General features: G+C 34.7%; 2 protein-coding genes across 3 annotated transcripts; both read right to left on the reverse strand.

Moving 5' to 3' along the window:
* Positions 1-1448: 1448 nt before the first annotated feature.
* On the reverse strand, positions 1449-6104 carry LOC132298945 (uncharacterized). Its single transcript, XM_059795328.1, has 9 exons — positions 5830-6104; positions 5663-5728; positions 5436-5541; positions 4777-4819; positions 4049-4121; positions 3287-3374; positions 2066-2122; positions 1899-1977; positions 1449-1793 (listed from the first exon to the last, which is right to left on the reverse strand). The coding sequence occupies exons 1-9, from the start codon at positions 5898-5900 to the stop codon at positions 1780-1782; spliced, it is 597 nt and encodes a 198-aa protein (XP_059651311.1). The 5' UTR covers positions 5901-6104; the 3' UTR covers positions 1449-1779.
* A 935-nt stretch (positions 6105-7039) lies between these two features.
* On the reverse strand, positions 7040-21163 carry LOC132298944 (uncharacterized). Of its 2 annotated transcripts, none has more exons than XM_059795327.1 (14): positions 20220-21163; positions 19875-19961; positions 18312-18421; positions 17938-17988; positions 14412-14583; positions 13672-13989; positions 13355-13558; positions 12288-12767; positions 11956-12165; positions 10120-10308; positions 8930-9093; positions 8645-8797; positions 8439-8517; positions 7040-7739 (listed from the first exon to the last, which is right to left on the reverse strand). In XM_059795327.1, exons 1-14 carry the CDS (start codon positions 20634-20636, stop codon positions 7290-7292), a joined length of 3084 nt encoding a protein of 1027 aa, XP_059651310.1. In that variant the 5' UTR covers positions 20637-21163; the 3' UTR covers positions 7040-7289. The 2 variants fall into 2 exon arrangements, with proteins under 2 accessions (XP_059651310.1, XP_059651309.1); XM_059795326.1 differs by having other exon boundaries at positions 7040-7742.
* Between the last annotated feature and the right edge of the window lie 1533 nt (positions 21164-22696).

Genomic DNA, 22696 nt, shown 5'->3' on the forward strand with positions numbered 1-22696 from the left:
TCATAAAATTAGATTCTAACATCACGATTAAAAGGAGTATCACTCCTTGTCCAGCAGGTAGCAGTTGAACGCAGAGATTTACCGGGTTTTAAAGAGACGAACTGTCTGGAATTTTTTTTGCCACGTGTGCAGTTGTTATTGTCCACGTCAGGAAGAATGGTTGTCTGGTAGATGTCACGGCTTATTCTAGAGCTATGTAACACTGTAGTAGTAGATGACGTGGCGTGTTAAGATTGGAGTTATCCAAGTCCAACCCACTTCCATATATACATCTATATATATATATATATATATATATAATCCATGTTTTGAATACTTGTGATTAAAATGCTAACATCAATTTATTTAAGTACTAAATTTAATTTGGGTGACTGCGTCATTTTTTTTTTCGCATAAACAAAATTTGATAATTACCAGTTCCTAAATTACGAGTCTTTTTAAAAAGATTATTTTAAACTATTTTAATTAGATTGAAATAGCAAGAAAAAAAAAATGGAGAATTTCTTTGTCATAAACAAAAAATTTAAAGAGAATTGTATGTTATTCAAATCATAAAATGACAATTTTCTACTCCTATAAAAAAAAATTTCTTTTACTTTCTCTTTTCACAAACAAAATGGAGCCTAAGGGTCATGGACTGGAGTTCTGATTATGTGATTTTAAATTTTTTATAATCTAAATCTAGCTCAAGGTCAATAATTCAATTCAATCAGCCCTTTTCTTTTTCTTTATTTTTTTTCTTTTTTTGACAAAATTATAGATTCATTAATGAAAATCAAACATGAAATGCATGATTAAAAAAAAACATTTTAATTTTTAGAGTATTGAACCAAATAACCATCAAATTATGCAAAGATTTCGTACTTTATGAGTGACGCATTGAAAACAATATAAATTCAAACAACATCTACCAAAAAAGGAAGTAATAATAATAAAACTCAAACACCACCATTGTCAGACTAATGTTTTGGACAAAATGACTGGAGAATTTCTTTGAATAGTATGTCCTAGTATTCACTGTTCAAAACTCAAATAGGAGAAGAATGCAATCCTTGGGTTCTCTTTATTGAAATTATGTTTTTATTTATTAATTCTAATTGGTCGGGAGCTTTTTTTATTTTGAAAAATCATAAAAAATTTAGGAAAGAGTCCTACCAACACAAGCATTAATGGAACTCATCGTCACGTGGTTTTTCTTTATATAAGGTGGGGAACTCCATATGCTTTATTTTATTTTATTTAAGAAATTAATTAAAATAAATAAATAGTCTCCGTCCATTGTATGCACTACTATTTTGTGGTAATGTAACTTCGTAACTCTCACACTTTCGCAGCCAACATTCTAATCCATCAGAAGAAGGGTGTCTTAATACACCAGTTTGATTGCAATTCGGTTAGTTTTTCTTAACAATGTCCCAAATATAACACAAATGAAAAGCCGAAAAGCATTAACCGCTAAAAGCCAAGGTTCTTAATAACAATAGGAAAATTTTACAGACTTGCAACACCACCGAGAGATCACTATACCTCATATAGATGAAAGGTTATAGGAACACTTTTGAGACACCAGAAAAATAAGTCAGAATTAAATTTGCAAATAAGTTACATCTCCCATTGGGAGCACAATGGGAGATGTAACTAGTCATATCAGCTTCAGGGGCTTCCATAACCACCACAAAATTGTTACAAGGGCATCGAGTTAGGAACCCTAATAATCAGCACAAGAGGGCCACATAAAAGCTTTCCCTTGCTGCAAATCACACTAATGCACTCATGGTATTAAATTCTTGGAGCTGCGCCCAAAATACCAGCCAAATGTGAGACATGGAAAAATAAAAATAAAAAAATGAACACAAAATAAATAAATAAATTATTTGCAGCTAAAGTTTCTAGCCTACCTCCACCAATAGTTGCTTCAGGCAACCGCTCGATTGAATACTTGTGTCGAGTAATGTACATAATCGGCACTCCAGGGACCTGTAGAACACCAATTTCATGCATCACAATCAAAGTACCAATAGAATATCATACGTCGCAACATCAAGCCTTGGTAAACCTATAGTACCTTGCGGATCCTTCGCTTCAGGTCTCGATCACATGTTGCAACAATATAGCACTTATGCTGTTTTAAACAACACGATTTATGAAAATTGGTCACATGAGAAAGATAAGAAAAATACAAGAGAAAGATGCCATTCACCAAAAGATATAAAATAAAAAGAGGTGGAATGATAGAAGACCTCAAAAATTATGAAGTAATAAATAAAAGTTCGTGGGACTTAAAAAGTTCAAAATTTAGTATTCAAACCATGCTAGCATCTGACACAATGATGGTTGCTGAGATACTGATAGAGAAAGAATGATGGAAGACCACAAAAACTATGAAGTAACAAATAAAAGTTCATGGGACTTAAAAGGATCAATATTATTATTTAAAGCCATGCTAGCATCCGATACAATGATGGTTGCTGAGATAATGATAGAGAACAATATTTACAGCACAAAATTTGGAATTCTCATGAGTCAAATGGTGGAAAATTCCTTGAACTCCCTCTGTCTGTAAAGCATGCTGAAGAACCAATAACAATTATCTTCCATTTCGACTTTACAGGATTTTTTCAGGATCATGTTGATAAAAGCCTTAGATTTCTTTGGGATTTTAGTTCAATAAATGAAACATAATTCTCAGTTCGGCAGTCTAATTACTGTGAAAAAATTTAACTTTTGGAATATTAATTTTCAATATCATAATCTTAAATCAACAGGAAGTGCAAATCTTTTAGACCCAAAGGATAAGTTAAGCATGGGAAAAGGCAGGGTCCAATAAATTAAATTCAATCAAGAGAAACCTCCAAAAAAATGATGTTACATTGAATTGTTGCCTTGTATTTCTTTTTCTGGATAAAAATGTTGTCATTTCATATCATATAAGTTGATTAAATAAAATCCTACTTGAAAGTACAAAAAAAGACTGACCGCCTGCTAATAACATGAGTGGTATCTGTAGCCCTTTAAAGGGGAGGTGTAAGGTTCAAACACTGATTGGGACAAGAGTGTGTTCCCTAGGTCAGAAAAGCAAAGAGGCACAGAAATATTGGAAAACTGATACTATGATCAGACATAAATCCTAAAGAATAGTTGACTTTGTAAACTCCTACAGAATAGTTGACTTTGTGGAGAAGTCCTAAAATTAACAAAAGATACAACCTGCAGCCAAAAGCTGATATAATTTGAGGTCCATGGCACAGGAAAATTAGGCATAGCAGATATTAGATCCAAATAGTACCTGTGTAACTCTATCAACGATACAGTCATCAGCATATGTTCCTTTATGAATACAAGGAAGTCTTTCAAATCGAGGATCCTTTGCAATCCTATTTCAAAGCAAAAAGAGATAAAAATGTAATGGAGTTAAAAGAGAAGGCTTAGTTACTAGCAATACACTAAAAATCCTAATGGCACTTTGCATAACCAAAAATATTTATCTCTAAAACCTTAATGAAATGAAGTGCAAGAAGACAAGTTAAAGCATTTTTTCCCCCAACAGCCAAACAAAACCACTAACAATTAAACACAAATAAATTTTAAAAACAAACACAAATTTAACATAAAAATATATCAATGTACAAGTACAATTCATAAAACACACAAGTCATATACAGATGCATTAAAAATTGGGTTGTGAAACAAAGTCGAACACCACATACAGCAAAAAGTTTTTAAGTGCTTTCCTTTATATAATTCAAACCTCAGATGCATTTAAGTTTTATTATTAAAAGTATATCATTGCACAGTTATTGCAGAGTGAACACGATTTTAATCCTATTTACAGCAATTATAGTCTTTAATATAACAGAAAAAAGGTACGAGAATAGTTTTATTTTCAAATACTCCAGCTGAAAAGAACAGGAAAATATAAACATTAACTCATGTATTAGACAGTTTAAAATTTTCAAATAGCTAAAAAGAACAGGAAAATATAATAGCAAGTAATAGAACTGAAGGAACTATTCAGAAGTAAGATTTCTTGAGTGAAGAACATGAGTACCTCAAAGCAACTCGGTATTTCTGACCTAACTTTTCAAGCTCTGCCATCACGCAATCAGTGATACAAGGAGTACCTTTACAGCACAAAAGGTAGTAAAATAAAAATATGGAGTAAAAAAGAAAACAAAAAAAGAAAGCGAATTTTCCACTTGATGATGATAAAGAATTAAGCATAGCCACATATGCACTGTGATTGCAGATGGCAGGTTAAACCTTATAGCATTGATAAAAGAAACTACAAAATCAATTTTATGGGTATCATTGGAACCTATTTTATGGGCATCATTGGAACCTAAGTTATGTGGACTCAGGTATGTGTCTCTAAATAAAGCTTCTAATTATCATACTATATATTTTTTCTTTACTTTATTTTGAAGAGTAAAAGAACATTTTCATGTGACATAGTGTTCAACATAAGCATTTCAATCGCTTTGAAGTAATAACATAAAAGAATTGAATTACTAGATGTGTTCTCTAAATGCTTGTACAACCAAAAGTGTCGGAGACATTCTATATACATGTCCAAATGTTGTGTCTCCAACACAGTGCTTCACATAATTTTGAAGAACCCATGTAACAAAGATCGGAACACTCCTATTCCACACGATCCAAAGTGATTATAACGGTGTGTAAGCATGCAACCAATAAATGATACAATATCCACCAAAAATGCAGTAAACGACAGCAAATATTAAAAATAAAGTACAAAATGGTGATTCTGATACTTACATTTCGCGTATAGGCAATCCATCATTCCTTTCTCCAAATCCAACTACACCAGAATTTGTAAATTCAGATTAAGAACCAATAGGGAAAAAATAAAGGCAAAAATTAGCTATAGCAACCGACAAAGTTAAAGCCAAATCAACATAATTTTCCCTAAAAAAACAAATATAAACCAATACAAATAGCTGTTGTACCAAGAAGATTACTATCAATCTTTCACCATTCAAAGCCAAACCTCCTTTTCTGACAAAGACAAGTGAGAAAGAAACTTATTTACATAATTAGTGTGCTACTTTTTCCCCAAGGCCACTTTGACCCGAACTGGCAATTTAGGGTTTGATGCATATTTCGCACAAAATCTGCTTACAACACACTGCAGCAGCAAGAAGTGACACCTGGGACCCAAAGTTCACCTTACCAACATTTTTTCAAACGCATAAATGATTGAAAATCTTGGGTTCAATTCTGTATTCTTTCTTTCCCAACATTTTTTGGAAAACAAAACAGAGCACATGGCTAGGGGTTGGGGAAAAGAGATTAAAATACTACAAGCAAACGGTGGAAGTCTTTCTCATTCATTCTACTCAAAGAAATTTATTATCCAACCTCAATTATCATAAAATTAAATCAATTCAATACAAAAATAACATCTGATCACTTACTTTATTCTGGATGGAGAAATTGATGAAGTTGGTATCGACCAAAACCCGGTAAGGTGGTCCGAGTGCAGTGTTGTACTTGAAGAAAAGAGCAGAAGAAACATTCGGTCTGCATCACACAAATACATATATTTATATACATATGTATACAAATATAATCACACACGTACATATAGATACATATATGCATACACACAAATACATATGTTAGCCACAGAGAAGGGGCTTACATGTTTCGTGGGAGCTTTTCCTTCTGCAAATCTTTCTTGTTAGGGTTCAAAACGTCTTCTTTATATCTAAATAAAAAATTGTTTTAAGAATTAGCAACAAAAAAAAGCATATAGTAGTATCTATATATACACATACCGATTTAGAGGAAAGAGAGAGATTAGCTTACTGCTTAATTGCTTTAGAGGTGACCATCTTCTTCATGACTGCGAATTTAGGGCTTTTCTTTGCTTTTCCCATGTCTTTCTCTCAATTGAACACCAAAAACTCTGAATAACCCAACCAGTCCAGTCGGTGTCGGTCACTAGGTCTCCTTCTACTGCTATTTCGGCTATGGTGGTTATAGAAGAGGAAGAGAAGAAGAGAGGAGAGAAGAGATGGGTTTGCTCTGTTTTCCACTGATTTCTCACACTTGAATGGACTCCGAGGGAGTTGCTCACCAATTGGGTCGTGTCTGAACAAGGAGATCTATGTTCTCTAATGGCCTGTTTAGCCCACTTAATTAATTTATTTTTCTTTTGTTTGTTTGGGCCCTGTTGGCCCGTATAGCCCATACTCTTGTTGTTTCTTTTGCGTAATTAAAAAAATATATATCGTAAACATGAATTGTTTTATTATGAATTATTTAGTTTTATAAATTATTTTTCAATGACAAAATTTTGAGTTTGAGATCGAGACAAAACAAGCTACACTGTATTTGAAGGAATAATATTAACTGAGCTCAAACGAATTGACTCAACTCATTTTGACAAATTAAACTTGAGTAACTTTAGTCGAGAGCTCTGTAGATCTTGTGAACCTACAAGTATACCACATTAAATAAACCAATATGCTCATCATTAACAATAATTTAAGCTTTGCCACATAAATGGTAGGGTTTGATCCTTAAATGGTCAAAATAAGTGTATAATTATCTACTACTTGTGTAGAATAAACAAGGAATAAGGATAGTTTATGATAAAAGGGTGGTGTTGGAGTTCGAATTCGTATCTAATTCTATTCTACAGTAAATATACACGGATTTTTTTTTTTTTTTTTTTCCTGACATGTAGTTATAGTTAATATTTTCTTTTTTCTCTCCCAATTAATGTCATCCTTTCTTTTTCTTCTAATATACAAGCAATGCTATATAAATAAAATTTTGGTATGCCATTTCATTTTTTTTAAGGCTTAGTAAAACAATCTATATTTCACTATAAAAAAAGTGAGCACCATGATCTCATTTGCCATAGTATGGGGGAGGAGGGCTTATTTCAAGTTTATGAAGTAGTGAATCCAGATACGGAGAAAAGTTCAGACAATAGTAGTGTTTATCAAAGTATAAAATCATCTGCACCTTTTTCCTTCCAAATGTCACATCTTTGAGAGGACGCACAGTATAAGCGAAATAAAGAAGAAAAAAACATACTAGTATACACTTCAACCATTAATCAGTATCAATGTCAGAAGGATGCAGTTGCTAGATACAAAACTCTAACATACAGAAATAAACCTAGGCATCCTGTCTGACAAAATTAAAATAAAAAATAAAAAAATGAAAGGGCATATTTTCACAGAGAGGAAAAAAAAAATGAATGATCAAATTAGACCATTTGAAGGATGACCAACACCTATAAGAACAATGCTATCTCAAAATAGCCTGACTGCAGCTTCTGTTGAGTTTGAATCTTCCACCGCTTCTGGTGGAGGCTTCACATACTTTCCTATGGTTTTTTGGTGATTCCGTTGCCTCATCCTCAAGATTTTATCCTTGCTTTGCTTCTTCTTCTTCTCTTTCTCTCGGTTTTTTTGATTCCTTTCCTTCTCATAGATTCCTTGCCAGTAGACCTCACCTGTTGCTGGCCACAACCGCCGTCTCCTAGGGTGGTCGGAATCCGACTCCTCAGCCAGGTCCTCATCCATGCTCTTAAGCGTGGTGTATGAGAACCATTTGACCCACATCTGACCTCTACGACTCTTCAACCCATGGTGTTCTTGCATTACACCTGTCTTTGGATTGACATACACCATCCGCCTTGCACTATGGTATGCCCAGACATTAATGAGTAGCTCTAGCACCCGAGAATAGCAATGCTTATCCTGCTAAATCATGTGCCATTATATGCAGTTCCAATGAAACAAACGTAATGGCACCACATTACTTAGAGAAAAAAAGCTAAAATGTGAAAAGAAGACAAAAGTAATTCCTAATCAGCTGCTTATAAAGTATGCTAGGGCCAAGGGCCAATTTAGAAATCACACAAAAATGAAATAAATCCTTTCTTTTAGTTTCCCACTGTATATGGAAACGCTCTACATGTTTCAGGGAGACTGATTTTTACAATTTGCACATATAGCTTCAACTACGGACATAAGCGGTTCACTTGTGTTACTTATTATCAATTTAGTGATGTATGCTGGCTGGTCTATTATATATTGACTAATTAGGTAGTTGAATTTTTTTTTTTTTTTTTCCTGAGTTCTGAAGGAAATTCAAAATTGAATTATTTCAATTTTACATGTTTCCAAGTGGCTCATCAATTATTAACCTGAAGTTCCATCAAGAAATTAAGAATGTCAATTGAGCAAAAATTTCCAAACTGAAAAATGACAGAGTGTCACTTTTGGGCTTGGAGGGTCTTCCGATGAAACATGATCAGCCAGTGTCCCATCTATTGTATTGAACTTGGCCATAGACAACCATGAATTTCTAAGCAGAAGATGTAGAATGAACCAAAAAAAACATAAATGACACCTAGCAAGAATACAAAACCAACGGTATAAAGAAAAGCAAGTTACCTTGGATAAACTAAGGTAACAGTGCCCATTTTGATGGTGCTCGTCATAGATTTGTGCATCCAGTGCATCTACAAACATTCTGAAAATGGAATGCGACCCATATCAACTATCTTACAAGTGAAGAACTCTCTCAGAAAATAAGTCCCTTTAAGAGATAAAATAAGCCAGAAATATTTATCTAGAGACAGCAAGTGGTGAATTCAAACCTGGAAAACATTACGAACTCTAGGAAGGATCGGGTTGGCAAAACCCAGCTGTGCATGACTGACCATGTATCCCCATCTATAGGCATGGGAGGGACAGAATTCCAGTCAAGCTTTATGTCGTACATCTTCTTAAGAGCCTCAGAGAAGGCAACCCTTTAATCAATTAGGCAAAACAAATTACGTTGAACTTTCCAATCCATATCGAGAATAAAATTAAAGGATAATTTATTTATTTTTATCTTTTGCAGGAATATGATTAAAAAAAATGGACATTAGCAATCTTACTTGCAATTTCCAGCATTTATTGCATTGCAGAATGACCAAAAATCCTGTTGCAATGGGTTTCTAGGATCCATGTCCATGCGAACCCAAAAGTAGAGTGTGTCACCATGCCTTCGTGCTTGGATAGCGTCTAACAGCGCATTTTCAGCAGTCCTTGACAAAGATTCCTGCTTATACCCGGACGTTACTATGAATCATAATATGTTTAATGCACAAGCATAAATGTAACTGTATATTGTTCAGTTGGTAATTTTCAATTTCTGCACTCTAGACAAAGGAATAATTAAAAGCTGGAGGTTCAGAATGTCTGGAATAAATTAAAACCGATGGGGCGGTTTTCCCATTACAACTTATATGTTTCTAATCTCTCTTACTTTTTGGTTTTAAAAACTACAATATTTAAAACCAAATGATAAGTTGAAATGCACTAGAGGTTAATAACATTAACATGTTTTAGAACTTCGGAATTTCAGTAAATGTTGCAGGACAGGTTTTGAAGTTGCAACTCGCAAGTTACAAGTCTTCAAATGTTCTAGAACTTCGGTATTTCAGTAAATGCTGCAGGACTGGTGTTTAAATTGCAACTCGCAAGTTACAAGACTTCAAATTCTAAATCTGGACCTATCCAAAATTCCCATATAAATGAGCCAATTGGCAGGCTTTGGAAAAAACAAAAATTTAGATTTTCTTAATTATTCAGAAAATTGCTTCAAATTTCCACACAAAAAAATAAAAAAATAAATATCCTATGTATATTCAGTCAAACTACTAAAAATATAACAACTTCCTTCTTTTTGAATAACACACTTAACTCATGGCCAAATTTTTAACCAAAAAATTTCCCTACATGAACAGTAGTAGGTTTTAACAAGTATTTGAGAACATTCATCAAATATATTAATAAAAAGAATCTCTAGCGTTCTTATTCATAATGAACTGTAGTAGTAAATTGTAGAAGTAGAATAAGAAGCTCCTCTTGTTTTGGTGTAGAGCAGTGGACTTTTTATCATTGCAACTGGTCTTGGTTCGTAGGCCCTGTGCTGCCTATTGTTTTATTCAATTATCACATGGTCCATTACATCAACATGCATGAGATGGAGAATGCATGAGATTCTGATGGAGAAAAATATAAGTAATTTGAGGCAGATTTAGGAAATAACCTAAAGAGATACGGAACAAGAGCAATCTTATACCTTCCTTGCTGTTGCTCTCCAAGACTGGAATCCTATCCAAGCATTTTTGTGTATACGGTCAATCCGGTTAGCAATTGCAAAGAAGGCTCCATATTCAGCGAGGGCATCACGGTAATAAGGATTGTTCAGAAGCGGAAGACGGGAAGGTGCATCAATGTCATCTGCCCCACGTCGTCTACCTTTGGTGGACTACAATCAACAAGTCCATGCATCCATGTTAGATTGAGAGTTGCTTTTTTTATCTATCACCGTTATTGAAATGAGTAGAATAACTACTAAGGGGAAATCTAACTCATGGTTATATATGTCACAAGGTCAATACACTAATTAGCATATGAATCACATTGCACATGAAAATTATGTAGTTCTTGAAATAAGCCAAGCAATTTTTTATTTTCATTTTTAAGAAAAGTTAAATTAATTAAGCTATTATTGCTTCAAATTTCTCTTTATTAAAAAATGATGAGTAATAAAAAGAATCCTCCGAACTATAGAATTACATACAGATTGACCCAGAAATCACAATTCACAAGAGACTTTGAAGTTTAGGTTCGCAAATGAATCGAGGCAAGCAAACCGAGCTCGAGACTTTTAAGGATCAGTTCGTTCATTTTCCAGCTCGGTTTAGACTCGACTAAGGTTCATGACATGCTGAAAACAAAGCCTTATCTCATTATAGGTGTCTATTGTGAGTGAGCTTGACTCGATTCACAAGCTTGTGAAACATACGGTTTTTATATTTTACTATATTTTATTAATTTTTACGAATAAATGATACCAAACTTCTTCGTAGGTTTTGCACCTGTTCACATGCCCCTGTAGTGTCCTAATTCTAGTCTGGCATGTGGGTCTACTTTGACAGGAACTTTTGGAGCGGCTGAGGAAGCATTAGGAATTGCTGCATCTCCTGTTTGATCTGAACGAAAGAGACCCTCATGAGCAGAGCGAAAGATAGGGCGCACAAAACCTAACCGTACTTAGAATTCAGCATCTAAACGTGAAAGTCAGTTTATTACTCAAATTAGATTAAAGAAAGAATAGCTCATCGTCTCCTATCCTTAGAATTGCAGAAGGGTTGGTTCAAATCCAAGATTTGATTGGGTTTTTTTGACCTTCTTAGTACTCCGTTGTTGATATTGACGTTGGTGTAAGCATAGCAGTGGAAGAAGAATTAGAGACTAAGAATCAACCTATCATCTTTTTTTCAAGATTAGCCTTTATTTACAGCCACTTCTTCATTTTATACAGGTTCAGCTCTTGGTAAATGCAATAAGAACCAGCTGCTGTTTGTAGTAGGCTCTCTTTTTTTAATAATAATAATAAAATAAAAAATAAAATAAAAGAGGCATGAATCCACAAGAATGAGGGAACCACCATTGCTCAAGCTCCGCTCATTTAATGAATAAATGAGCTGGTAGAAAATGCTTGAGCTTGGATTGTTTACTTAAGAACACGAGCCAATATCGTATCTGTTAGCTTGGTTTATTTACAACGTACCAAAGTGTATTGCTTAACTTCACAAACTAATTGTCAACTTTTTGAAGAGCGGATGGGATCGCAACTATAAAGAAAGAAAAGATTCATGCAATGGAAACCTGCTCTGAAGAAGATTCCCTGGTACAGTTAATTTCACACATTATTTTCCAGTGAATACTGCCTGACAATGATATATATTAAAATCACAGCAATCAATAAATTAAATATATATATATATATATATGCAAGAGCCTTATCATGTAAGAAGAAGATAATCCATATCACCATGGTACCATCTTACAGAACATTATACTTATTGGGGAAAACGATAGAGGATGACAAATGAGCTTGATGACATACCAGTCCAAGTCCTCGATAGAGTGAAGTACGGTGCAAAAAAGGCCAAGTTCCTTCTCCAATGTAAGTTTCATAGATGCATAATGGTTGACCTGTCCTTTCAAGGTCGCCGTCATCCCTTTCATGCAAATCATTCTTTGACCGGTCAGTCCTCTTGGCATTTCGATATACTTCCTCCCATGTTCCCCGAGGTTGATCAGTCCTGTCCTTCAACTGCATCGAATTAAGAACATGATTTTCCACAAAGGTCAAAACATAGGAGAGGCAGTGCCCAGAAACTGTTTGATCCAAATTTATTGAAAGTAGATTACTCCCTACATGGCTACATCACTTACCTCTTCGTCTTCTCTTCTCTTCCTAGTCTTAGCTGTGTCAATATATTTTTGTTCCACCCAGATATCATATAAGAATGTTTCATCAGTCACAGAGCCAGAACTCTCTGTTTGAGTATTGTTCCATTGTCTTTCAACCTTGTCTAAAAAACTGTAACTTCTCAAAGTTCTATTTGGATATGTTGAAGCTGCAATTGTTTTGAATAGATCCCACCGCCATTCTTCTTTCAACTTCTGAGGGATTTCAGTGACAGCCTTGGAACGTGCAGCTTCCGATGGGAGCTTGAGAACATTTTCTAACAGAGAAGTATAGCCTTCAATGGATTCTAATACCATTAGGTCTTTAGCAGTACGTTTTCCAATCGATGCAATATTGCGAGCTAGAGGTGATAATTTTCCTTTTGAAACCACTTCCAATATGATCTTTGTTAGAACCTTAATAGTCTTCTTCGGGAAAAGGTAACCATTCACCCTGTCATCAACCTAATTTTATAGCCAATGCAGTCATTAGCTTCCTTTAAAATAAAAAAATAAAAATACAAATTCAGAAGTCTAAATAAGAATAATAAATGTGTCACAACCAGGAAGTTTAATGATGTCTTAGTAATCAACAATGGCCTTCCCATATCATTTTTCGCTCACAGCCTCACAGGTGACATATATTAGAGATTAATGACCCAACTCTAAGAGTTCCCACAGATGAGATCCCTTGAGCCAAATAATAACCTGTGAGACAGTCTTAGCTATATGGTTTAGAAAAAGATCCACTCAAAAGAGAATCAGAACTTCTCAAGGCTCCTAAGCCTGATAGGGGATCACTTTACAAGAGGACTATGGTCAAAACTGTGAATAAGACATGATGGTTTGCAATTTGATAGAAGATACATAGGGTTGAATGGAGGAACGTAATGCAACATAGCCAGCCCCAAGTAGCTTGGAACAAACTTGTCCATGAGGTGAGTTCTCAAATGTTCTTTTTTCTGCCCAGAATTCTGTTAGATCTAAGGAAAATATATTATAACTTATTGACATATGTGTCCGTTAAGAGAAAGCAGCATTATGAAGCATACATATTTCCTGATCATGGAGAGATCTGGGGCTATGACTGGTTTCCCAAAGCACATGGCTTTTGTCAAAATGTTAGGGAAAGATTGCTCTTCAAGGAAGGACCCATATATCACAAGATCAGCCATGCTTAGAACACTATCTGCATCTTCATCAACAGCAACGTGCTTCACGATGTCCCTTGGGTACCTTAAGTTCAAGGCAATGGCCTATGGGAAAATGATATATGTTAAATCAGGGTTAATCAATAAGAAAGTAGAACAACCAAGTCCATGAAAATGAACCAAGACCAAGGATCTGCAGATATTAACTAAGCTTTTACCTCTACAGCCACACTGTAGTTACCAGCCGAATCACCACTTAAGATAATGACTTTGAGCTGAGAATTGGAAGAGTTATCAGATGGAAAATCAGCAAAAAGTGGTAATAGAGCCTGTAAAACAAGGGCATGCTCCAGCCACAGACCGCTGTACAAAAATTGACTTCCCACAATCGCAATAATGAAGTCATCAAGCCCATAATCCATCTTCACACGAGGACTCTCTTTATGTAAAGCCAGAAAATTATCCGCTTCCCATGCTTCAGCTGGAGTACCGGGAATAACAAAGTAGTTTCCAGCATCAAAGGCAGAGTAAAACATCTGACAAAAATACAGAGAGATCCAATAACTACACTAAGCACCAAATTATGCATCTTTGAAGCACCAGTAAGTACCAAGTCAATTATAGTACTGTTAACATAGGAGTTGATGCAGGCTTAAGCAATTCACAACCAAAATGCATCCTTTGTACAAAATCAACATGATCGGATAGTTGTCACCAATTTGCACGTATTCTTTTAGAGAACTTTTGGATCGCACATCATTCTCCAAATTTGTAAATAATTTGATAGGGAAAAAAAAAAAAACGAAGATAATAATAATCACCCTCCAATCATGTTAATTCTAACAAGGATATTTTAGCTGAATGCATTGTGAGTTATACCCAAATCACCTTTCTATGCACCCTATAACCAGTATAAAATTAACAAAACATACCAAAAAGCTTGCCTAATAAATATTACCGGCAGGACATAGTTTGGGAAGGCAACAACAGTAGCACGGCTGAAGCTTTTTTTCCAATCATTTACAAGCTCAACCTGTCCATTTGACATGTATTGTCTCAAACGAGTCGCAAGGGTTCTTTCATGGATAGTCCATATTACAGGTAGAGACTTGAAAGGTACCTGCATAAGACTGTAACACATAAAATCATTCTATTAATTGAGAAGGATTTCATCAACAGAAACAATTCCAACCTATTAGCTAATATTACGAACAAACACATAAACAAATTAAATCATAATAAAATTGCTTTGCAACTGCAGCAAATTATAGAATAGTATGAAGAAAGAAGACAATGGAAAAATAAAAAATAAAAAATAAAAAAATACAGGAAATTGTCACTTGAGTGACTAGATTGACAAGCAAAAGCATCTAAGAGTTCCCATATTGTATGTATAACAAATATGAAAAAGTTTCCACACCAGTTTCTGAACAACACATTAAGTGGCAGCCTTAGAATAATGCAACCAAAAGCAAAAAAATATAGATCCAAATAGCTCACTCTAAGCAATAGCCAGTTTCTCACCCTTTGAATACCCTTTACAAAAGATGAAATTATCTCAAAGATATACATCAACATCGGGAGTTTTCCCTCCATGTCACATTGACAGCAACAAAGTTTACAAGGCATGCTAAGCCAAACAACTATGGTGAGTACAGCAACCAAGTCATTCTAATTACTATGGCCCGTGATGGATTAACAGTGTCATGCTAGGAACTTGTCCAACCAAAAAAGTCCCATTTTCATCAACTCGGTAAGCTCTATATTAGAACCACAATAATAAAAGAGCATGCTGACATTCTCAAAGCAAGATTAATCTTACAAGGCCATCCCAAATAATCAAGGAGCATGCCTTGCCTCACTTTGAACAGGAAGAGCCATTAGACGCCAACAACATTATTCTTGAGCTCAGTTAAGCGAAAAACTCTCTGAACAATCCACAAGCTTTATGTAACATTTTAAAGTATTCGTCAATATTGTATACCAATATTCACATAATATAACGTCGCACCCTCTTGTCACTTGATGGAGCTAGCAATCAACTAAAACCAACCTGGAACAGCTCAGAGACATTCAAGGTTAGATATCTCATTACAGCAGAATCTGCACTATTAAACCAATTAGAGGTATAAGCAACATACTCCACAAGTCCACGTAGACTTGGAAGTTCAAACCTTCAGCCAAAAACCCTGTGCAGTATCAGGAAGCAGCTACCTAAATGGAACGGTTTTAACCCCGAGGAGTTGGATAAGGCTTGGGCCTGGTGCCTCATGAAGCATCAGGTCACAGGATCGATTCCTGCTAGGTGCAAACAATTCCTCTTTGCGGGGTGCAACTAGGAAAAAAAAAATGGAACGGTTTATAGGATATCCAATGCCATATAGGAATAAATTGGACTCCAGTCAATTGATGAGTATTAAATCCCTAAAAAAATTGGAGAATGAAGACTTTAGTACCCAGAAAAGCAGTTCAATGAAATTGCATCTCCAATTCAAAATGTTTTAGTCCATGAGATCAGTTATGCAGATTACAAAGGGAACTGATCACTTATGCAAGAAAAACTAAAATACAAAAACTTAAGAGGTGCACCAATGGCTTAACCCAAGTAGTATCTCCTCCTAGGCTTTGAGTCCATAATGGGACAAATGGGTGTGTGTGAGAGAGAGAGACCCAGATTGTGGAGAAAGAAATAGAAGATACTAAGTGACAGGATCATTAAACTTATACTTAATCCATAAAATTTAACATATGCCCATTCCTCAATATTCGAGGTTAGCTACATGAACCTTGTTTTGTCAACCTAATCTATTTGGGGCCGTATTAGTCTTACGCCAACATTTCCTTTTCACCACCTCAAACCATACCACTTTAACACCCCTCCACCACACCACACCGCACACCATCCCCCTCTTCCAGGGAGTAGTGCAGCACCTTCAACCTGAACTACATCATCCTTCCTTGAATTGTATAGAAGTTAAAGTTCCCAGCCTTCAGGCAAGCCTTCCCAAGGAATATATTATGCTTTCAGCTCAAATAAGTCCTCAAAACATCAGATGCATTGCAAGGCGCATAATAATTAGTCGACACAAAATTCAAGGCAATAAAGCCATTGAATCAGATCATAATCAAATTTGTTGTATGAATATCAAATCAAAATTCAAGGCTCATAGCTGAATGAACTTCTACAGAAGCATATGCGAGAATTTACTTAAAGATGCTTACCAACTGTCAAGAAATCAATTATAGGTCCAATTCGAGTTATTGCATGAAATCGTTTGGGTGTACCAAAAAGCATAACTATCAAATCCAGGTATAGCAAAAATTCATCCTTATTGAAGATTTAATGGAGGAATCAGTGGATAAAAATCTTTCAGCAATTGATGTTGTTTCCTATTATTGAAGATTTTGTGTTACTAGAGGAATCAGTGGAGAAAAATCCTCCTTGTTTCCTATTTTCTAATTCTTTCCATTCTCATAATTTATTCTCCGAGCCTCCACCATTGTATTGTATATGAATTGAGAGAGTATTATAAAAGTGATGTAGCCCTTTGGGCTCTTTGTAACGTGGATGTAGGACCTAGTGGCTGAACCACGTAATATCTGTGTGTTCTACTCGTTTAATTTCCTTTCGCTTCCGTTTTATGCTTTACAACATGGTATCAGAGCCTGATTTCTCTTCCTAGGTTCAGAACCCTATTTTGGGGTATTCCCTTAGCATCTGAAATGTTTCTAAGGGTTTCTCGGTGTTATTTGTGACTTGTTTGGGCTGCTGGTTTGTTCGGCAATAATGTTCTTCGCCCTTACCGTGTCTCCGGCAGTTTTTATTGACTTGTTTAGGCTACCGGTGTATTCGGTAGCATTGTCTTTGTCATTGCCGTATCTCTAGCAGTTTTATCTACTTGTTTGGGCCGCCGGTGTGTTCGGTAGCATTGTCCTCGCCTTTGCCGTACCTCTGGCAATTTTTTGTTAACTTGTTTGGGCTGCCGGTGTGTTCGGTAGCATTGTTTTTCGTTTTCTCTCTTCTCACTTCATCATTCACACTTGTTGTTACTCGTCATCTCAATGGCAAGTTAGGCATTCATGCTCTAACTTGAGGGGGAGTATTGAAGATTTAATGGAGGAATCAGTGGAGAAAAATCTTTCAGTAATTGATGTTGTTTCCTATTATTGAAGATTTGGTGTTACTAGAGGAATCAGTGGAGAAAAATCCTCTTTGTTTCCTATTTTCTAATTCTTTCAATTCTCATAATTTATTCTCCTGTATATAGGAGCCTCCACCATTGTAATGTATATGAATTGAGAGAGTATTATAAAAGTGATGGAGCCCTTTGGGCTATTTGTACCGTGAATGTAGGCCCTAGTGGCTAAACCACGTAATATCTGTGTTCTACTCGTTTAATTTCCCTTCGCTTCCATTTTATGCTTTACAACAATCCTCATACATGAGGGATTTTATCTAGTTATAGATAAATGATAAAGCTTACCAGGAAATAAATCCTCTGGCTTCCAGAGAGTTCACAAGTATGCCATCATAGCTGCAAAAAGCATATACCATAATCAGAAAAGAACTAGATTGATTGCTTCTATAAGATGACAAATTCTAAACGTCAAAGATGTCATGTCATGTCATGTCAACTTTAAGGTCTTATAAGAGGGCAAATTCTAAACATCAAAGATATATTTAGGAAGAAGCAAATTTTTTATTTGGACAACCACACAAGAACACCCTATATAAACAGCAAAACAACTGATAGACTGTTGTTCTAGCAGGAAAGGATGATTCTATTTCAAAAACTTTGGGGATTAATTTTAGTGAAGATGTTCATGATGAATGAAAAATAGAAAATGATAGACATACTTTAGCCAATCTACAATGAGCTCCGTCTTTCCTCTGGTTTTGGTGATGTCTACTGGCACTCCAATATTTGTCCAAACATCATGCACAGGACCATCTTCAAGTGAGTAAACCTGCAGAAAGATAAAAACAGACTATGATAAGACTATTTCATTTATCTCATTGAGTGAATGTTTCATGAAAAAAATTATACCAACTCAATTCAATGAAGCCTTTTCCCAACTATTTTGGGGTTGACTACGCAAAACCTGCCTCACCATTTCTCTTTAAGGCCATGAGCTCAGTCAAACCACATTCAATCAATCTTACCTTATCATCACAATCTATGTTAGTTTAAAACTTTCCATCAGCCTAAACAAAGCCAAAGGAGACCAGTTTTATTTTAGAAATTAGACAAATGGTGTACGAAATTGTCAACTACTTCAGAAGAGGTCAGTATAATTTTCCATTTCCCAAAAATGAGAATGGAAGTAGAAACCTCCTTAAAATCTCAAATTTATGGAGACGCTTAAGATCAACTGTTTAACTTTCACAAATTGGTATCAGATCTCTGAAGTTAAGCCATTTGTACCCAGCGGCGCAAAATCACTTGGGGAGGAAGCAAAGTATTTGGGTCTTTCCACCTTTTGAGAGACTTAGGAATATGTTTTAAAAGGGTGCCAATGCAAATGAAAGGCTGCTAGAGAAACTCTTATTATTATTATTATATATCATCAACCCCATTTAAGAACCCAAGAAAGATCAACTACAATGATTCATTTATCTCAACAACTAGAGGATCACTTGTAGAGTTGTGTTCAACTCTGGCGATCTAGTGGGTGGGATTCCAAAGCTGCTTTTCAGTAGTTTGTCCCTCGATTTCGTTGACGGCTCTTGTCTAAACCTGTTCAATGCCATTGTAAGAAAGTGACTGCAAGTATATAATTAGCCTCTGATCTAGTGAGGTAAGGATCCCCTTCATAAGGGTGAAGGAAATTGGGATGCCCGTTGGGTGGCTAGTTCATGTTCTAAAGGGCCTCTAAACTAGGTTTCTGTATCCCAGCTGAACTTAAAACTATTTTGCAGGAGGACTTCTTTGGTCCTCCTTATTCTCCGGCAAACTTTTCTTGATTTATTTATTTTAGATAAATATTATATCCGAAAACAACACGCACACATGTATATTCCATTCCTATTGAATGATCCCTTTTCTACAAGTTGATTGGCATGTTCATATTGGAAACCATTCCCCATTAAAATCATTGATTTTATGTATTAAGACATATTGACATGTGAGCCCAAAAAAGTCTGTCATCTCCATCTTTTCAACACTGTTAATTGCACGAGTACTCTCAAAGAGAAAGCATAATCAATGAAGTGCAGTACAAGATATTCCAGGCGAATGAAGTAAGATGCATTTCAAATAAAAGCAGTACCACCAATGAGAAAAGAATGAATAAAAGCTTGAGTGGAAATTCAAAGCAATTCAATTTAACTCCCTTAATGCCTGAATTCGAACTTAAAAAGCATGAAATTTACAGAACTATGAGATTACCCAGCATGAAATTTACAGAACTATGAGATTACCTTAATTTCATAGCCAATCTCCCGCAATGCAGCTGCAATAGTAACCATCAAGATCTGCTGTGGATCAACCAGCAGATCAGCAAACACCTACAAGAACAGATCAAAATTAAACAGATTGTAACTTACAACAAAAACCCAATAGCCAAAAACTGCCCAAATAAGCTACTCATTATAATTAGAATGAAATAAATAAATAAAAACACTCAAAAACATTTATATAAAAATAAAATAAAACAAATAAAAACACCAACCAAACTTAATCTATAGCTTAATTGATACATCCATGTGAAACAAATTGTGATAGAAGTGACATGAACTAACAAATAAAGATATATTTGTACTCACCAAAGCAAGCTGCGGTTTTCTATACCCAAAAGACACATTAACCTGTTTAGCCTCTTTTTGAAATTTAGCCAAAAGCTTTGAAGGTTCAAACCTTATATCTTCCCCAAACTCTAATCCACCAATATCTTTCAAAAAGGTCAAATCCCCATAAACTGTGTCCCTTTCTTTCAAAAAATTCCCAGAATTTTCAATTACCGAACCAGGCAAAAACATCTGAAAAAGAATCACAAAGAAGGAGAACACAGCGACTGTGCAAATCCATTGTAGATAATCAATCTTCTTGAATAACACCAATCTTGCAAATCTCGATCTGGGTCTTTGACCAAACAAGTGTCTATCACTCCTGTTTGTTGCTGATGAAGAACGAAGTAGATAATGATCCCTCTTCGATGAAAGCCCATTTTCAAGGGAACCCATTTAGTCCCATAAATATCTATTGAATGATTTTTACAATATGTGTGTGTCTCTGCTGTAAAGACAGAAATATGGAACCATTCAAAAAAAAAAAAGACAGAAATATAGAGCAACCAAGACTGGGAACAGAGTGTGACTGTGTGCGCGCGTGCGCTTTTTTGCTGTTTTGAGGAAGGAATGGGTTTTTTTATTTACAAGGGTGTTGTGATGATTTAAGGGTATGCCATTAAAGAATTCAAGAAGATGCTTGTGAGTTTGAGCAAAAAGACAGCTGTTTAGAGATAGAAAGAGATCAATAAAGTGGTCAATTTGGATGAAATGAAAAACAAAACCTATATATATAGATATATGGTATATATATAGCGCTCAGACCGCGAAATCGTGTTATCGGCCGTTGGATAGAAAGCTTGTCTTGATGAGAGTGAGAGTTGATGTAAGAGCGATAAGTTTTGGCAACGAAAAAATAGGAGGGATAATAATCATAATACGCGTTTTTTTTGTGTTGATTTTGTGAGCAGAGACTATACATTTGGGAATGGAAATCTAATAGATTCCTTGTTTGTAGAAGGACTGTCCTACCAATCTTAGATTGGTGGATGCCCTTTACTTGGGTATTATTTTAATTTACTAAAATACCCTTTATTTGAAGTGGTGAATTGAGATGAGAGGCTTTGTAGGGGTCGACGAGTAATTTTCTTTTTTCAAATTCGTACCGACATATAATTCACTCATGTATTCTGAAAATTTAGAACCTATATTTTTTTAGTCGGTGAGTGTTCGTGATATCTCCATGTGGCAAAATATATATATATGTGTATTAGTTAATAGAGAATGATTGGAAGCAGTGATTGAATATTAGACAACAAAATTAATTTTAAAGTAGGGTTACGTAGGTTGAAATTTTTGATTGATTATTTAAGCAGAATTTATGTGATATAAAAAGATAAATGATATTGTATTTAGCTGTAGGTCATGATGACTCGTCACAAAGTACTTATTGAACTTCTAATTTTATTTTTTATCTGATCTCTATTTTGTTTATGTAGACTTAAAAAAAAAAAAAAAAAAACTTGTGAGTTTAATAGGATTAATTGATCCGGCGGCTGAATATAATTTGAGACCTAAACGAAAAATATAAAAGTGACCTTTTAATATCTAATATATATAGTCAATTCAATTAATCTTTCTTGTCACATGATTGATCTTAGAGTTCTACAACTTATACTTAATGAAAAATGAGAAAAAAAAATTTCAAAAATAAGAAAGAAAAAAAACAAAAAAAAAAAAGATAAAATAAGAATATGAAAAGTTTTACAAATTCTGAAAAAAAAATATATATACAAATTTTTTGGCCTCTATTAAATCTGTATTGGTTAGGGTCTAATAATCCATACAAATAAAATTTTCAAGGAGGTTATAATATAAGGAAAAAAAAAAATGAGGTATTTCTATTGAGCAGAATTTAATAATAAGAAGAAAATAACATTTTTAAGAAGATTATAATATAAACAAATAAAAAATTTTGAAAATTATAATATAAGAAAATACAATTTTGGGGCTTTTATATTGGTTGGACTGATAATAGGAAGGAAATAAAATTTTTAGGAAACATATAAAAAAAAAAAATTGAGGGCTTCCTATTAACGTGGGCCTTAGGCGCCTAAGGTCCAGTCACCCTTATTTGATCACGATGCCCAAAAGGTAAAGATAATACAAGTATATGGAGAGTCAAAAATCAAATAATTAGTATCTACAAAATCACTTTGAAGTCTACTAACATTCAAAACTCTATTAACATCCATTCTTTGCAATATAATTTAATTTTATTAAGATAATTTTACCATAAAAAGGTATACAAAGAGTCTCAACAACTACTTTGGACTCCATTAACATTCATTCATTATAATAAAATTTGATTTTATTGAAATTTTATAAGTAGACATCATTATTAACAATTAATTAAATATCTCTAGACAATTACATGAAGATATCAGGTAGTGTGAGGAAGATGGATGGGATGGCCAGATAAAAACTGAAGAGCTAGAGAGAAGGAGACCAGAAAA

The sequence above is a fragment of the Cornus florida genome, unplaced genomic scaffold (genome assembly GCF_030987335.1).
Source record: "Cornus florida cultivar Cherokee Brave unplaced genomic scaffold, ASM3098733v1 CherokeeBrave_3.0.0_Hap2_Chr03, whole genome shotgun sequence".
NCBI classification, from domain to species: domain Eukaryota; kingdom Viridiplantae; phylum Streptophyta; class Magnoliopsida; order Cornales; family Cornaceae; genus Cornus; species Cornus florida.

Coding starts and splice junctions, on each gene's coding strand:
- LOC132298944 (XM_059795326.1), bottom strand. CDS start 20,636: ATGGGTTCCCTTGAAAATGGGCTTTCATCGAAGAGGGATCATTATCTA. Junction 17,989..18,311: donor CTCATTGTAGATTGGCTAAA/GTATGTCTATCA, acceptor TGCTTTTTGCAG/CTATGATGGCATACTTGTGA. Junction 10,309..11,955: donor TCTATCGAGGACTTGGACTG/GTATGTCATCAA, acceptor TGTTGATTGTAG/TCCACCAAAGGTAGACGACG.
- LOC132298945 (XM_059795328.1), bottom strand. CDS start 5,900: ATGGGAAAAGCAAAGAAAAGCCCTAAATTCGCAGTCATGAAGAAGATG. Junction 4,820..5,435: donor ATTTCTCCATCCAGAATAAA/GTAAGTGATCAG, acceptor ATTCTGGTGTAG/TTGGATTTGGAGAAAGGAAT. Junction 2,123..3,286: donor TCGTTGATAGAGTTACACAG/GTACTATTTGGA, acceptor TGTTTAAAACAG/CATAAGTGCTATATTGTTGC.